At 38.6% G+C, this 18,634-nt stretch overlaps 1 protein-coding gene across 1 annotated transcript in view; it reads right to left on the bottom strand.

The window, feature by feature from the left end:
* The window catches only part of chd9 (chromodomain helicase DNA binding protein 9), a 97,344-nt gene that overhangs the window by 13,455 nt on the left and 65,255 nt on the right, over nt 1-18,634 (bottom strand). The window contains 24 exon segments of the mRNA XM_042340366.1: nt 163-370; nt 636-672; nt 940-997; nt 1,509-1,638; nt 2,528-2,631; nt 3,372-3,461; nt 3,803-3,905; nt 3,908-3,958; nt 4,935-5,134; nt 5,687-5,883; nt 6,491-6,601; nt 7,945-8,124; nt 8,750-8,917; nt 9,497-9,692; nt 11,092-11,302; nt 11,624-11,879; nt 12,570-12,713; nt 13,202-13,378; nt 13,833-14,076; nt 15,425-15,546; nt 16,193-16,330; nt 16,909-16,995; nt 17,156-17,273; nt 18,146-18,201. Coding sequence (XP_042196300.1) covers nt 163-370; nt 636-672; nt 940-997; nt 1,509-1,638; nt 2,528-2,631; nt 3,372-3,461; nt 3,803-3,905; nt 3,908-3,958; nt 4,935-5,134; nt 5,687-5,883; nt 6,491-6,601; nt 7,945-8,124; nt 8,750-8,917; nt 9,497-9,692; nt 11,092-11,302; nt 11,624-11,879; nt 12,570-12,713; nt 13,202-13,378; nt 13,833-14,076; nt 15,425-15,546; nt 16,193-16,330; nt 16,909-16,995; nt 17,156-17,273; nt 18,146-18,201 — 3,386 coding nt within the window.

The raw sequence follows: 18,634 nt of genomic DNA, 5'->3' as shown, positions 1-18,634 counted from the left end.
CCTGTTAATATGTGACAACAGTGACCAGCTCCCTCAGCCCCAACCATGGTTTGATATAAAACAAAAACGCTTAAGTGTCGATTGACCTGATGTTATATCAAATGACTAAGCCAATATTCTGTGGTCAGGCCCTTTGTTACTGCAGCCCTTTCTTTCACCAACCTTTGCTGTTTCTCAATCTTAGCAGCTTCCTTCGCTTTAACAGTGTCCTCGCACAGTCGCCTTCTCTTGTCCCCTTTGGTTTGGGCTTCCTGTTTGACCAGTTCTTGCTTGGTGCTGCGCTGATACGCGGTTACGAGCCGGCGCAGACGTGTTGTTAAAGCAGACGGAAGCGGCCAGTAGAGCAGATCACCATTCCCCAAAGGATCGTCTAAGGCGAAAAGCCAAGGATATTTATCCAGAAGCATTAAATGGGAGAAGGGGAAACGATTACAAACCAATAAAGCCACGTGCACATCTTAAAAAAATCTAGATGTAACATTTACAGAACATACTTCGCAGACCATGTTCACACACAATACGCATTTGCCGACAAACATGCACATCGCTTTACACTATATTCTCTGAAGTGCTCTGAGACATCCTCCCAACGTGAAAGCATTATTAGCATTGTATAGAAAATCGTCAATTCCCACCTGTAATCATTAAATCCCCAGGAGATGATGCAGCATCCTAAAACAAACAAAACATTCCAAAGTAATCATTCCGAGCTGGTTTTTAACAGTTTCAGTCAAACTGATAAAGTTGTAAACGCGCACAAATTATCAAGCTGTGCCAAAGGTAAATCGGATTTTAGTCGATTAACAATCTGTTGAACTGTTAAATTTATTATTACCCAGAACGATAAGTTTCGATAGTAAAACCTGTTTAAGCTTTTTATTCCCTTGTTTTTAGGAGTAAAAGTAGCATTATGTTTGAATAAATTTGTCATCTGCACACCTCCATTTCATCCTTGAATAATGGCTGTGCTGGCTTATATTCTGGATCTTCACCATCCCTGTTGGAAAACCCACACATGAGAAGTAAACATTACAATTTAGTCAATGAAACTTTTTAAAAAGAAAAACACTTAAAAAGATTGTTGCAACAAATTATAATGGTATGTATGCAGTATTGGCCCAATTACTCCAAAGATAGGAAAAAGAACACAAGATGAAAGCTGGTCCTATTTTTCTTAAATAAAATCTTCCCTCCTTTGAAGTCATGCGTCAACCTTCACCCAGAAGGGCAGAACGATCTGGCTCACAGCTCGTCCAACGCTGTTAATTTTATTCCATTATCAGCCGTCAAGAGACGTGGTGCCAGTCTCGCAAGTACATAGGACACCTTATTTCTGGGTGGCACTTCTCAGCTAATCACTGATCAAACTCACCCAACTGAGGCAAAGCAAGTCTCAGTGACCGGCAGCCTTGAAACTCAAACTTGTGAGCTCATGGAAGGAGACGCAAGCATTTGTTTTCAAATAATTTCAACTACTACTTCAGCATGCTGACCAAGAACATCCATACCCCTCTGCACCGTCTGCAAAGGTATCGTTCCCCCTTTGTTCTGCTGCAATTGCTTTCTCATCAGGTTTGCCAACCCTTTCCAGGAAACACAGTGCTGGGTCATTGCGCATAGTGTTATACTTTTCGTAACCTGTGAATTACAAACAGCAAAGATCTATTAGGGAGTCTGAACTATAGTAATATGATTTTTTACACAAAAGGTAACTAAAACAGTTAATTCACTCAGGAAATCTGTCTGTGCATTGCTTACACCTTAGGGTTTGTTATTTAATCTCCGTGCTAATTTACGACATGAGCAGGCAAATGCCACTACATTTCACACCTAAAACATCTGAGGATTTGGTACTGAAGTTCCAGGAAAATGTTGCCATTGTGTATTTAACTTCCATAACTAACTTTGATTCTAATTTTTAAATTATTTCGCCCACAAAATTCACTTTACAGAATATTCTGTGAGGCGTTTTGAAACAGCTCGAAGACGTGATAAGGCACTAAATCAAATGCAAGGATTAGTATTATTATTATAAGCATTTAAATATATTCCCTAGAAGAAGCAGTTTGAATAAATGCAAACCAAAATTACATCACACACATCATTCCTGTAAATAAACTGTGCTGGCTGAGTGAATATATTTATACATATGTATATATGTCTGAGTCTGTCAATCACCTGATAATACGTCTATAACATCTTTATGAATCAATGCAACTGTAAATCAGTACTTATCTGCTTATCTTGATAGAACATGTGGTGCACAATTTTGCTAAATTAACATAACCTGCTTTCTCACCGCTGTGTTTGCAAATTCTTTTCAAACCAATACATCAGCAGTTAAAATATCGAGTCTTATGGAAATAAATGTATTATTTTCATGTGAATTATGTGCATGTTTCGGTTTCAGACCGCTTGGCGATTATTTTATTCCTTACACACATTTGGAAACTTCCTCAAGATTACAGCTGTCGGTGTAATAACTACCTCAAGTCTTACAGCTATTTTCCGAAGCTGCGTCACTCACCGTGCTTGAAGACACCAATGAGCAGCGACTTGTCAGCATCTGCATCCCACCAGTCAGCAGGAATCTCAGACTGCTCAGGCTCTGGCACCCAAATGTCAATCTCGCTGATCAAAGAAATGACACATTATTAACTGACAAGTTCAATCAGCCAACACATTATGCTTGGGCAAGGTCTCCAGAGTAAAAACGTGTTCATCAAATCACTGCTTAATCTGCTTGGAAAGAAAGCATTTCTTCCAAACAGATTCATTTGACAAGGTTAACATTTTTTCCATCTAGTTCAGCAAACTTGTTAAATTTCCTCCCTAGGTTTACCAGATGGGTTATCTCTATTTGAATCAATGATTCTTCTTCTACACAATAAAATCCCAAACATAGGGTAGGCAGCCCCGATGGTGTGCTTGATGGAGCTGCAATTTATGGACTAGGGAAGTTTGTTTGTTTGAATCCCGGTGCACCCCAAGATTGCTGGTCTCAGCCACGGTTGTGTGGGGAGGCTAACTTGACCCTGGCTTTTGCAGGGTTAAGAAGGGGGAATAAATCAGCAACGATTCTTGCCCTGGTCACCTCCGCCCTTCGGGTGAGACATTAAACTGAAGTCTTGTCTGTCTGCTTAGCTGGACATTCAAGCTCCCATGGCACGATTCAAAAAAGTTTTAAAAGGTTACTGATTCCTGAAGCATTTTTGGATGATTCAACTCGAGTGAAGTGATTCATAAAAGTATTGATGCAGTACAGGTGAGAGAGTGTGTGAGAATGTGCAGGATTCAAGGAAATGTTACATTGCTTATAACCCTCAAGGTTACAAGTGAAAGGTTTGAACCTCTAGCCATTTGGTGCTCACCCAGCGTCAACACCATCAAGCACCTTCTCCAGCTGATCACCGATTACCTCTTGCTTCAGGTAATACAACATTCTCACCCGCAGAAGAACTCTGAAAAACACATGTACATCAGCTTTCTGATTCAGGTACGCAAGACATTGTCTTCCAAAGCTGTTCAATATCTCAAACTAAACATAAGGCATTTATTTAAACAGTTTCCTCAGATCTTAAGGTGTATAAAACATTTAGTTCTCTGATTACCTTTAAGAAGTTTCCTCAAATAAAATGCTGAGCATTACAAAAAAGACAACTAAATTAGCTTCTCTCGCACAACATCAACATTTTTCATGTTCTCTGGAGGAAAGCCCAACATGCCTTATTGGAGAAGCTACTTCCACTTTATTAGTCTCAAAGAACATTGGTTGTGGAAAGTGTTAGTTTGGCTAATTTACTTATTGCAGTGGTGTTTTAGATGTTTTTTGTAGCCATCGTCCTGCAGTAGGTGCTCTGGGTTGTACTTCCTGAGCCACTCGGCCTGCATGTCAAAAGTGCTTCCTGAGTCTTCACTTTCTTCCCCTTTCGGCCCCTTGGAACTGGTGCAGACAGACCTGATAAAGGGGAACAAACACTATTAACAAGTGTGTTACCAAGAAAGACCATGTTATTCATGCTAAGTTTTAAAAGGTTACTGATTCCTGAAGTATTTTTGTAATTCTGTATTCTAAGTAACTTAACTTAGAAGTCACCCCCTTCATGTATGCTTTTGTGTCTTTTAATTACAGCAAATAAACTCATGCAACTTTCATTGGAGTAGTGCTAGGATTTAGCCAGCTAAAACCACACAGCTTGCCACTGTCCTGCTGCTTGTCCAGCGAGGATCACCCTATCCTTTTATAGATTTGCTTTGCAGGGTCAGCAGAAGCTGATGATGCTGCGCTAAGGTGTGCAGTATCAGAAGTGTTTTGGAGAAAGGTTCAAGCTGGCAGATGCTGCTGGACTGCCTGCTGACATTTCTTGACTCAGAGAAATGAGAACCCCACATACGTATACCCAGACACGTCCACAATTAGACTGGCTGGCTTTCAGCTGCCAGAGACATTTACAAAGCAGAAAATGTCTGACATTAGTCAGTTCTTTTCTGTTACCCGGCAATACACCAGTTCAGTGTAATCTCTTTGTTTTAAAAGATCAATTGGATATAATGCTGAAAATTGGTTATAAAATTCATCCTCGGTCTGTTGTTTTTAAACCACGTTAAAAAGATCATTCCAAAGCACAGAGCAACTGATTCACCTCATTAAAGGCCGCCGTATTAATTAAGCTGGTCGGACCATTGTCACCCAACCAAATAAGTGCATTGTGAAACACACTGAAGACTGGTAATCTAGTCTATAACAACAAGCAAATGCATAGGCTCTGCAAACATTGCCCACATGCAGTGTACTGCATCAATGGTCAAACTATACTTTCCAATGAAAATGCTACCTGATCATAAGAACCTGACTCAGCAAACACTAAGCAGTTTCTAATTTCAAATCAACATGACTCGAATAACCCTTTTGAAACATGAGGCCATTATCTTACCTAGATGGTTCTGCAGTTCCTTTGTCTGTCCATTCTCTGTTGGGGTAATGAGGTCCCAAATAAAGCTCTTTATCTTTTCGTCACCTCTGTAGTGAACGAGGCAGTATACCAAGAGGGCACGGCAGATTGTCTCCACATCCTGCTCAACCAGGCGTCTCTTAAACCGCCCGTGCGATAAAATATCTTTCCACCGCTCCCACCTGCATTACATTAGATATTGTTAAAGATGCTTGATTTGCTAACTCTTTAAAAAAAATTATTCCATCCATAAATCGTAAAGTTGTTTTCAAATTACCTGCCTTAAATCAGAAAATAGTGTATTGATATTTTAATCAATATCTTGCAGTGAGAGCTTAAGACTCCAATCAGAGGAATATATGTGTATTTGTCCCATCAGTATGTGTGTGTGCTGTCTGTCTGTGCACAGGGAACTGATTTAAAGTTTTTCAATATACGATGGGATGGGGCAAAGAAGGATGAAATATTAGCGATTCCTCAATTTGAAAAATGTAGCTACTTAAATTTTTATAGAGTTCTCAAAAGGAAAAAAATATATTTAGTTATTGGGGTAAGATACGACACCATATAATCTGATAATAAGATTGTTCAGACAATTACTAATGGAGAAAATAATAGTTTGTTTTGAGAATGTGAATGGGAGTTAAGCCGAGCTGACACTGACTTAAAAAGTCTATTTCTGGCTTTGACGTACTCAGGTGATTTGAGGAGGTTTGGAGGAAGTTATACTGTACCCATAAATTAGCAGGTTTTTCTCAATTCTGAAGCATTCTGTTCTACCATATCCATGAGCTCGGTCACATAGTCTACGCAGTTTGGGTTTATCCTCTCCATCGCTCTCTGCTTCAGATAGTTCTGCCGATTCATCCTTAGCAGCATTGTACGGCCTGGTTTGTTTTCTTACCCTTGGAGTGTCAATAACCAAGCTATTCTGTTGAGAATAGAAAAGTCAATAATTTTATTTTCTCTGCTTTTTCATGTGCCATGTCCATGGTCACCAATATATACATCATGTTGGTATTTATAGGCTAAATTGCAATTCACTTCAGTGTAATCTCTTGGATGTAATGCTGCAACTTGATACAAAACAAACAAAATTGCTGTCGACTGTAAAGAATTTAACAGAATGCAGAGCCAGCAATAAGCACGTGATTTAAAAAATTAAACCTGCAAAAAAAAAACCAATTAGCATTCTAACGGGAAAACCAGTGTCTGAGAAATGGTTTCTCTTTCCGTATTCATAAGGGAAAATGGTTTTCCCTCACATTCTGCAGAGAAATGCAGGTGGAGAGAACTTTGAAGTCTCCGCAATTATTTTCTATGATTGCACAAGCAAAACGTTCTATCGCTTGATAAAATGTCCATTAGATTCTCTCAAGGGAGAAACGCTGGGTGAAATGTTCCTCTGTAATGCTTCCCCTGCATTGTGCTCACACTGGGAAGTTTGCCCACAATACTCAAGAGAGGTGATCAACAATTGGACTTATTTTTCTGCAAAAAAGAGCGTGAATGTGCTTTAAGTTCAAGCTAAGACTTACTCTTCCGTGAATAGCTTCAAGATCGATTTCTGCTTTCTTGGCCCATTTTTGCCAGAAATTAGGGTCATCCAGAGCGATGTCACTTCTGTTGCCAGAAGCTACAAAGCTTGCCTGAAATGAGTAACAACAAGTTTTGTTGAGGATCAACACGCTTAGGTTTGCCACAAAGTAATGTCATGAGAAAAGTTACACACCATGTTGAGGTGTGAAACAAATGGAAGGAAGAACATTTAACCATGTTATCTTCAAATTATGCAGGAAATTGTGAAGGACTAGATAATCTTTGAAGAACCTGCAACCATCGATTTCTTAGACAATTCTAATTCTTCGGAGAAACGGCCAAACTAAATTTTAAATGAAGCAGTAGAAATTTATTTTGGTCCGCTGTGTGTCAATACTTGCAGAAACCCATCACTATGTTTAAGAGCATCCAAATCAGAAAGAGTTCCAAATATATGTGTCATCTACTCATGAAAAATTTGTGTCTGGAAGGAATGCACACTGTTTCCTTGGAGGGATGAATCTCACTTTCCTAATTCTGTAGAGTATTATGCACAAGTTGGCAAGAGCCAGAGAATCTGTGTTGGTGTACTGCTAGAGTTCAAACTGCTAAAACCACATAGCTTTCCATTGAGAGCCACTGTCGGCTTCTTGTCCAGCCAAGGCCAATCTACACATTGGGGCTTTAACTTGCTGGATTAACAGAAGATCCCTGCCCTCATTCAGCCCCTCAAGAGTCCTACCGATGAGCCAGGCTGGCTGGCTTGTCATTGGCAGTATCGCGGACCCGGCTGGCTCAGGAACTGGAGTACTGAGACGGCCACAGTGGGTGGACTCTGACATTCCATTGCCAAGCAACTCGATGGCAGTGGGCAATTCAATAATTCCCAAATTGGATTCTTAAAGCCACGATTATGAAATGCACGTTAGGCAACAATGTGAACAGCAGCTGCATAAGGCCACAAAATCATTCTGACATAAGACTATCGATGGATTCCACCATACCAGGGAAAGAAAATGCCTTTTTTTCTCACGGATGATCTTTCAGCGTGCAGTTCAGTAAACAAACAAGGAATAGTTAAGTTTAAAAAGCTGGTGGGCCAAATTACCTACTCCTGTTTCCATGTCCTTAGGAAAATGCTGAAACGGAAATTGGTTTCTGTTGACAAATCCGACCAAGATTTGTGAAGAGCTAAAGGTTTGCCATTGATTTTACTGGCTATTGGGATTACACTCCACGAAATGTATATTCACAGCCTGCATTCTGTCGCACCTCAGAAATGCATCGAACGCTTAATTAACTCTATTAAGAAGCTAAGGCAACTGTCAAGACCAGCCTCCAGGCTCAACCTTAGTTCTCTTGTCAGAGTAACGTTTCCCACAGGCAACAAAATCTGATGTCGCAGCAAGGTTATTCTGTAGAATTTTGTGCCGTGGAAATCATGTCAAATTACCTTAGCAAATGTCGAGCCTCTTCCTTCAGATTCAATAGTAATGGTTTTCGTACGTCGCATGAGGATCTGATCAATGTCTTCTTCGCAAAATTTGGAGCCCTCATCTTCCTCATCCATAATTGCACCGTAAGCACCTCTTCGAAGCAAGTCTTCGATTTCTTTCTTAGACATTTGTTGTATCTACAACAGTTATAGATTTATATAAGATTCACCGCCTTGGGACTGACTGTATCACTTATTTTCAAATGACTAAATGTAATAATAAAGCATCAACAGTCAATCATATGGTCTCATTAAACAGAAATATTATTACAGGTTTTAAGCAGTTAATTGCGTGGTTTTTAAGCATTAAGAAATATTTGCCCCAGATGCACTCCTTAGATGTAAGCCACCAAATAGGAAATAGTTGAATAATTGGCTGAATCTAAAACAAATCCCAGATTTGAGCAGAACATATATTGCATTGTTAAGTTATAAACCAGCTTATTAGTCCACAATCTTTTTTGAAGTTGCTTACTTCTCTTCTTCTGGTTTTAGTATTCCACAAGTTGAAAATTATCACAAATAGTTACCATTCGATATTCCCAAGTGAGCAATAGGCATTTTATCAGTTTACTCTGTGACGTCTATTTAAGTGTTGTTGTTAAGATCGGAATTGAATGCTTAAATCAGGCTCATAATCATAAACAAACATGCAGTCACAAGACTGACTCCTGAGCTGCGAGCACCTTGCAATGACACTGCGCAACTTTAATACATGTAATTGTTTACAATCAATATGTTCTCCTTGTGAATCTTTACATACCCCACCAACACTATTTTCTCTTCCGTTCATACTCTGTAACACAGCTTTGTCGAGACCTAGCTTAAGGCTGGCTTTATCAAACATCTCCCGTTCGTACGAGTTGCGTGTTATTAGCCTGTAAACCTTCACCGCTTTGTTCTGACCGATCCTATGGCATCGAGCTTGAGCCTGCAAAAACAAACCCCCAAACACTCACCTCACCTTTACTAACAGCAGACCATAGAAACTGAATTCTGAACCAATCAATACATTTTGCTTCCATCCAATATCCGAAAGATCCCAAAACATTCCAACATTTCTTATGAAAATAAATTGCATTAAATCCCGACCTCTGCGTTATGCTGTGTGACGTTGACTTAAAATGAGAGACTAGGAATTCATTCACTTGAGGGTTTCTTGGAAATATATCAAGTGGTTTAAATCAAAGGAATTTCATGCAGTATTATCTATTCAGTTGATTTCAGCTGTAATGAACCATCACACTGAGCAATAGAATGACTTTATTGTAGTTATTGCTAGCCTGGCAGTAGCTTTCCTGAATGCGTTTGAAGGCACTAACATTTGTTTTAGTATGCTACAAATTAAATGCTCAAAGGGTGCCTTTCCTCCTGATTCTAACCTAAGCATGAATGAGACTATGCACAATATAACTTTCCAATACAGTTTTACAGGAAAAAAAGGGATTGCTAGTTTGTTAGACTTTGTGTGTAGGGCAGAAGTACTGACCTCTGCTGAATCCTTATTTACCTGAAGATCATTCTGAGGGTTCCAATCAGAATCAAAAATGATGCATGTATCCGCTGCAGTCAGATTAATGCCCAGCCCACCAGCTCTCGTGCACAATAGGAAAACAAATCTATCAGAGTCAGGCTTGCTAAACCGGTCAATTGCTGCTTGCCGTAGATTTCCCCGGACTCTTCCATCAATCCGTTCGTAGGGATACCTATAAAAATATAAAAACAGTAAAAATTTTAAACACCGGCAGATTAACAAGATGAGACGATTCTCTCCTTTCTTAAAACGTGCTGCTTCTATACAGTCATGAGCTCAGTTTACATTATAAACTGGGCTGTATGAAGTTATTGCATATATTTGACTTTTGACGGATTGAATGATTTTATTACAACTTATAATACATTTCATTGGCTCGATATTTGTCTCACAAACCTTGTTCCAGGATCACATAAATCATGCTATCCTCACATATCACCCACTACCAAGAGTTTTTCATACAGTATTCACCGTGGCAACGTGACCTGAATCATGGTATAAACACATATGGTACAGTATTGCATAAGCCTTTTATGCAATTAATTTAAAATCAGTTTGTACAGGCTTCAGGTGAACCCGCTCATGATCATTGCCAAGAACACATGCAGACATGTTACCTAGAATTCAGTACATTATGGTTTTGTCTCAAATAAATGCATTGTTTAGTTGCACTTTTACAATTAGGAGAAAGCATCAAATGAAGAGTGAATAACCATGTTTTGACAGCTCTGTCACCTACTGGGGAAGGATCAGAGAAATGTTGGCATTCGCACCATTACCTCTTAATATCTACACTGATTAATCACTGTATAATCACCACACACAAGAGATCAAAGAGCTGCAATTAATCATTTATTTCACGCTGATTAAACAGCCCGTCACAATTGAGCACACCCATCAAATCTGAAATGGAATTTTCACTAAATACACTTCCAACAGCTTTAAATACAATTGCAATATCACAAACTCAACTGGTTTCACATTCAAGGTACCCATTCAACATAGATAGCCAAACGTGACGCACAAAACCCAAGCTCTCAGACATACATGCAAGCTTATTTGATCCAAGATACTGCCTTACAAACTTCAGTACTCTGCTCCAAACCATTGCCCAGATAAAAGTTCCAGTAGTCAACATCCTCAGTGGCAATCACAACAAGTTGTTTTGGCAGGCTGAACGAAATAAAGCGAAAAAAGACAACTGCTTCAGGCTCCACTACCAATGGCAAACCTACAACAGTAGGTTAGGGCAATAATGATCCATGAACAACTGAGAATAGAAGGTAGCACAAGAGCATTCATTCATTTCACTTGGCTACATTCCTATTATAACACCCTACATATAGGCCTTAGGCCTTCCTTTAGACTTCTCTGGTTTTAATATTATTCAGTCTTTCAGACACAAATTGCATATAAGCTTGCATCTGTTTCTACAGTTATGCAGCAATCCCTTTAATTTTGTTTCCCAAACAAAATATTAAAAAAATTATTTCTTTTTTTTTAAAAACAACAAAACCAAGTCGTTTTAGAAAACCAAACTCAAATCAGATTTGCCCCTCTTGATCCTGTACCTTTTCTGGATGAGGTAATCCTCGAGTATGTCCAGGCAGCGCACCATCTGGGAGAAAATGAGTACCTTGTGACCTCCAGCTTTCATCTTAGGAAGCAGCTTGTTGATCAAGACCAATTTACCAGCTGACTGAATCATTGCTTGCAGATGAAAATCTGGGGCGGTTGGTCTGCGGAGCTCTCTGAACTCTCCAAGAATCTTCTCTTCAGCACCTGTTACCAAGAAAGAAAAAAAATCATCATCTAATTTCCAAGCCCGCATATGGGTATAATATCGCTGGGTGATTATTATGAGTTAATGGTGAAAATTTCAGAATTAAACCACATGTTCCTTTTTGATTACCTAAGAAAGGCCTTTCTTGGTGAAATAAAATTAGCGGTATCGCTATCAAAACCTTAATCAGGCAGCATTAATTGGTTATTTACGGCCCAGGGTATCTTTACTCTGTGAATTCTATACCTTTGTGTTGATGGGATTCAATTTTAGAAATTGAAGTCTATCACTTCCGACAACGCAGGAAGATTAAATCTCACCTTTTATAAGATAGGGGTGATTACAGCATTTCCTTAGCTCCATCATAGTGTTGACTAAGTTGGGCACATTTGCCTGACCGGCGCCTTTGGATAAGAAGGCAAAGTTTTTCTCTAGGATTGCCCGATAGTATTTCTTCTGAATATTGGTGAGTTCGACTTCAATAATAGTTTCTTCTTTAGGAGCCAACTTCTTTTCCACATCCTCCTTCAGACGTCGCAGCATCATGGGCTTCAGGATCGCCTGAAGCTTTTGCACCTGAGAGAGAAACGTGGTGGAAACGAGGGACGATAAGAACAGATGTTGTAAATCACTCTCCGGGGATGAGCATTTGCAAGTACAGAGCCATTTACAGTTTAAAACACATCACCCTGAATTACATAACCGATATCAAATTCAATCCTGGACGAAACACTCACTTTGTCCAGGCTTGCACATAGTGGTGTAGGCATTTAAATGCATCAAACCCAGAGGATAGTTGGACACTACTATAATATCCTCTGCACAAACATAATTCTTCCACAGCACCTTTGCCTACAGAAACAAGTATTTAAAAGAAGATTCCTCTGGTCTGAATGTAAATTCTTCACATTTTCTATAGTTCATGCAGAATTTTAAAAATATAACTATGCTATAATGAACTACTTTTGAACATCTATTAAGTAATTTATTTATTTGTTTGTGGGGGCTGGGTGTAATTCATGTAAGAATTCATTTTGTACATTCTTTCCAGGCTCAATTGGCAGTTTTTATATAGACCCCCAAGGAAGGTAAAGATATTAACAGGGCGGTGAATCTTCTTGCTCTCCACTTAATACGCTCAGTGATGTCGTGGCCTGCGTAAATATTTTACACTCACATTTTGTGCCATCGAACAACAAGAAATCTGATTTATTGGCCATGCAGTTTAATCGTGGTTAGTATTGCTGGTTGCATGAATTGTTATACCTGTTCTTCACTCTTCAAGTCCCCGAACTCTTGCATGAATGTGGCTTCTGATGAAAAACGCAAAGGCTCCAGGAAATGAAGCAAACTGAACAACTCTTCCACAGTGTTCTGCAGAGGGGTTCCGGTCAGAAGCACCTTGTGTTCCTTCACCAAAACAAACAATCAGTTCAATCCTGCATCATGAATTACAGACCATTACATCATCACTGGGTGAAGTCACCACATCTAATGGTTCCTCCTCTGCCACCTCTCCCAATTTATCTACCTCAAAGAACTGCTGGTTGTTTAGGTGCCTGTCTGACTCATCAATAAATCTTGGAGTTGTTGTTAACAACTGAGTCATAATGCGTAGAATGACTCAGTCCCATCTAACTGACTTAATCAGGCCAAGGGGGCACAATTTCAGCACACGAATAAGGAGCAACTCAAGTTTAATAAAACGTCAATAATCCCAATATAAACTAGCTGCCCGTATTGCGCTTTCAGCCAATACAACAACAACAACAACAAGATTCCATTTATAAAGCGCCTTTCACGTCAGGAGGACGTCCCAATTTAATACTAATATGTGCTACTGTATTTTTTGCAACGTTACACAATATACCTATGCATTCTTAGTTTTGGCGACGTACCAGATTCATGATTTTCAATCCCTCCAGCAGTTTGCAGTTTTTGTTTTTCAGTCTGTGGGCTTCATCGATGATCACACAACGCCATTCAATCACGTTCAGCTCTGGACAGCCTCCGAGAATCATCTCAAAGGTTGTGATCATTGCATGGAACTTGTATGTTCCCCGAAGGATGCGGCCCTAGGAATTAAGAGCAAAACCAAACCAGAGAGATGAACATACTGTCTTCGGGTAATAAAATATGGAAATGCCCCTTTCCCTCAACAAAGCTGTGAACGTTTCTTTGGCTAACTTTCATTCAGTCATGGTCTGCATAGACATTTCACCGTTTCATCCTCTCCATGAAAGTTGCTGGCTGACAACTGTGATAAAGTACAATTAATCCTCAAAAAATTTGACAATCAGTTAATTTGGAAATTCAAATGGATTTAGGGGTAAATTATTTTCTCACCCCTACTTTGTTGGATTCATACTTTTTATAAAACACATACACACACACACTATCCATTGCCAGTGACTTTAAAGTAACCTAAGTAGTATGCAGCAAAGTACAGAGCAAGAAATTAAAATACAGAACTAAAAATGGTATAAAGCGACTCTCAAAAACGTATGTGCACTTGAGAAATAGTATTACCTCTGAGTCCCGGAAGTACATTTCATATTGTTGAATCATCTGCCTACTAATCATGCTGCCATGATAAACAATGACATTCAGGTCTGTCCATGTGCGAAATTCTCTTTCCCAGTTTGCAATCGTAGACAAAGGTGCAATGATCAGAAAGGGACAATGGATGCCAGTCATAAATATTTCACAAAGGAATGTAATAGACTGGATGGTTTTACCTAAACCCATCTCATCTGCAAGGATGCAGTTTTGCCTGAAATGAAAAAGAAATCATTATTTTTATGCTGTATGCTATAAATTACACATTTCAAATACAGTAGATTCAAACAGGTAGAGATACCTTTATGTGTTCTATCAGTTTGAAATGTTATCAACACATAACTAGTTTGCCAAAACCCATTAAGCTAAGGTCAGCATTTCTACAGAGTTAGAGGAGACAAACCATACAGCTTTGCTACACTGATCTATTTTCAAAGCAGTGGTACATTAATTGGTCCTCCAAAGATTTGTTGGGGAAAAAAAAGTATTTTGACAATCTCTGCTAGGAAATTGACATAAATTAATTCATGCAAATGTTTTTAAATAAATTGATGCAACTTAAGAGATATTCGGATGCATAAGCGAGGGGGAAGAGAATGGAGGGAGTATGGGAGAAGAAAGGGTGGAGGATAATGTGGAATACAATCACTGGCAAAGACAAGGTGGGGTGAATGGCTTGTTTTGATGCTCTGCCATCTCGGTATTTCTATGCAAATGAGAAACAAAGTTCTGAACAGAAGAGTGCATTCAACCCATTAAAGCCTGAGTGTCCAACAGATACATATAATCTGCACTATTTTGAACTTCTTTTTCACTTTTAGAAAACCTATTGGGTGGTAAGTAATTGAGACAAAAATTCTGAAAAGAAAAAAACACAGAAATGTATTTTCTAATAATTTTCAGTCCCATTCATAATCAGACTGTAACCCGCCGCCTTTGACACATAAGTCCATTCCACATAATCCTCCTGCACTGTAAGCAGAATAGAGGAAGGAGGGATTTATTAAGAATTTATCAAGACATTATAAGAAGTATTCCCTCTTCTTTTGAATCCCTCTACCAGAATGAAGTTAACCCCTACTTACTGTGTCAATTAAAACACCTGGACTCATGTTGCATATAGTGCAGATGACCAGCCCTCCTGTAACTTTACTAAAGTGGCTATTCTTCTATTTGAAGCCCAGATAAGAGTGCTGTCAGGTTATTCAACCATGGTGACAAAGGGAAATTCCTCCAACAACACATTTGCTTACTTGACACACAATTGTCAATTCACACAATATTATGATCCATGTACAGTAAACTTCTGATATCTCGTCACTCCGAGGAAAAAAAGGGTTCAGGAACGAGTTATCCCGAGTGGAGAGTTAGACATATGTATAAATACGTAAATAAATGCGGAAGGGATATTGCGAACACAATGACTTAAGTGGCAGTGACCAATTAACCCAGGATCGAGTTATCAGGAGTTTACTATATATTTTGTCCATTTCTTTAATCGCCTACGAATTTAACACGTTATGTGAAAGACATTTTGGATGTATTTTAGAGTCCAAACCTACCTGTTATACCAATTGAAAAGCAGCCAGTTTAGTCCTTCCAGTTGATACTCTCTGAGCTGATTGCCAATTTTATAATCCCGAGATTGTTCAATCTTTTTCCAAGCAGGGGGAGACGGTCGATCCTTTTCAGACAAAATGGAAATGGAAAAAACAAATTAAATTGGATGTAGATGAACATCAAGAAAAAAGATCATTAGCTCTTCAGCTTTTTACCATGTTCAAGCTCATTGGTGTTACATTTTTATTCTTTTTTTAAAATGATGCTGTAAATTTCCCCTTGTTTAATAAAGACAGACAGACAGCTTTTAGGCGGCAGTTTCATTCAAGTTTGTAATGAGCACACAGCACAAATGTTCCTATAATTTAGATATATGTAAAATGTCAAGCTCATTCATAGGAAAGGATGTGTGGGAGATGGAACGTATGACACTAGAACAGTGGACCACACACTTCCTTCTGTTATTGGGAGCACAAACCTTGCTGCATGATTTGAAAGTAGCTCGTGCTCACACTGAATGTCACTTCTTACTTCGCAGCGTTTCTCACCTTGGGACAGCACATCAACCCGGCAAAATAAAACTAAAATCTAAAACTACTGAAGATGATCCATATTCAATCCTAAGATCATTTCCAACACGTTACAAAACGGTTAAAAAAAATTCCAGTCAACATCCCAAACTTTTTTTTAAGATAAATGGAATTTTGTTGCAAAGTTAGCAGATATTTACCAATCTCGTATTAAATGTTATCTAGGTTTATTCAACTCACCACACGCTTTAGGCAAGGCTTAGCTTGTTGCAGCCGTTCAAACTCCTCGATCTTGCTTTGATCTACATCTTCTTTTAGCTCCCATGTACTATCCTCATATGGCAATGAGCACCATTTAACCAAATAATAAACAACAGGCTGCATAAAGTGGAAAAATATGTTAATCTAATGAGAGACATTAAATATATCTAAATCTCTTAATATCACAATGTCTTCTCAGGAAAGTCACATCAGATCCACAGAGCAACTGCATTCTAAGCAGGAACATCCCTCATTTCAATTACAAATGAAATGACTATGAAAAGATGCAGTTTGAAATTGCAGTGGCCAAGACAATAACGCAACAACCAAATTACAAACATGTTAATTATGTAACACTACATGATCACCTTGTAACACTACTTCCACCTCTCCCACCCATATAGAAAAATACATAATGGGTTTTCATCCATATTCTAACGTAGATTGTGTGGGTTATAAACAAATATTTTTATATTGAATGCAGGTAGCCTATTTCATGATTAAAAAGCATTCATGAAACTCAAAGGAATAAATTACAAACAGCATGAAACATTTTGCTTTGTTATTTTACCTTTACTACTCATTACCAGTCATAACGAAAAGATTCTCGACATTCTAAAATTATATTAGGTAAAATAACTGCCTTTACATTGTATAAGACAAGGCATAGCCAGCCAAGAAAAGTGCTCTGGTACCTCACAAGTGTCTTTGTCTTCACAACATGAGTATTCCAGTATTCGATCAATTTCAACATAGTCTGGATTAAAAGGTTCTTCATCCATCTGTAAAGAATATCATATAGCAATGTGTAAAATGACAAGTAATTCTGAAATGGTATCATTTATCTTCCACCTCCCACCCCGCCAATCTCCATAAATCCAAGATGCATCTATTTACAGATTGCACCTTCAGATTGGAATCCACAAGCACTTTGTTACTTACAGCTACAAAGAAATGGCCTCTCTGCGCCTGTTTAATCTTGAAGCGTTTCACTTTTTGATGTATCCTTTTGTCTTTCGACAGTTGAGTTTCTGTGGCCCACTCACAATGCAAATAGGAGCTGAAAAAGTGCAGGGTTTACCATTATAAGCTTCAATTGGAATAGTCATTGCATTATTTTAAACCACGTTTGTCAGTCAAATTAAGCAACGACAACTTTTAAAGAGCAATATCTACGAAAAGTCCTGCAGCTGTGTTCATTTATTTTAATGCACTAATCACAGTACATCATTGTGAGTAAACTGCAAATTTCACTGGCAAAACAGCACATTATTAGGTTATAAGGATGTAAACACAAACAATAGAATTTATATCATGAATCGCGCCTTATTTATACCGTGGTGGGAAGTGATTGTACTTTCAGCCATGTGAACGGGGAAGTCTAATTTGCACATTCTACTCATCATTTTCTTTGTTTAAAAAAACAACCTTGGAGCTCTGTGCAAAACTGAGATAGCTTTTTAATGTTGTTAAAAACCCGGTCGTGCAACCAGTCCGTCAACATAAACAAAAATTCCTTGGAGGTTTCTTATTTTCCGGAACTGGACTCAATTTGCACCACTGTGTTTTACAGTATGGCGGGGGGGAGGGGAGATTGAAGTGGTCTTGAAACAATCTTCTTAAATGCATCTCTTCAACACGGCTCCAGAGGAATTAATTCACAGATAGTGCTCCTCAATCCAGGAAAGACTGAGGTGATGAGAGACAAATAATGTGGTGTGAATGGACGTTAACTGATTTTATACTACTCGTTTACGAAAATTTGGACTTCATGAGCATTGAAGGTTGCCAAATGGCACTTCATTTCTTAACCCTATTAATGAACTAGAAGTTGCAACCAACTTTTAAACAGCACTAAAATTCCATTCAAACAGTCGCTGCTGATCAACAAGGATTTAACAATATCTTGAAGAGCAAGACTGTTCTACTTACTAGTTTTTGTATTTAACGAAAAATTCTTCAACCTCAGCCAGATGTCCAGAGGCCACCTAGAAAATAAAAGCTTCCAATTAAAATTCATCAGAAGTACATTAAAAGAAACAAGCATTTGGAGAAAAAATTCTTGCCAATGGCTCATAACATGGAATATTCACAGGGATGATCTTGGTTTTATTTTAAGAGGGTTATTAAGGGGTTTTGTAATACTAATAATAATCCTTGCACTTGATATAGCGCCTTATCGTGTCTTCGAGACGTCTCAAAGCGCTTCACAGAATAATACTGTAAAGTGAATTGACTTGTCTGTATTCTGTGGGCGAAATGGCAAGAGGGAGACGAGAGAAAACTTTTAAACCAATTACATGTACCCACCCCAGCAGGGATTTTATAATTTTTTGTATATTGTAAAAGTTTCAAAAACTACAATATATTCTACACTTATAAAACGCCTTTCACCTGACATCCCAATGACCTTGATGATTC

Source organism: Callorhinchus milii, unplaced genomic scaffold (genome assembly GCF_018977255.1).
Source record: "Callorhinchus milii isolate IMCB2004 unplaced genomic scaffold, IMCB_Cmil_1.0 Scaffold14, whole genome shotgun sequence".
Lineage (NCBI taxonomy): Eukaryota > Metazoa > Chordata > Chondrichthyes > Chimaeriformes > Callorhinchidae > Callorhinchus > Callorhinchus milii.
The sequence above is the reverse complement of the archived record's forward strand: the minus strand, read 5'-3'. Positions and strand labels throughout refer to the sequence as shown.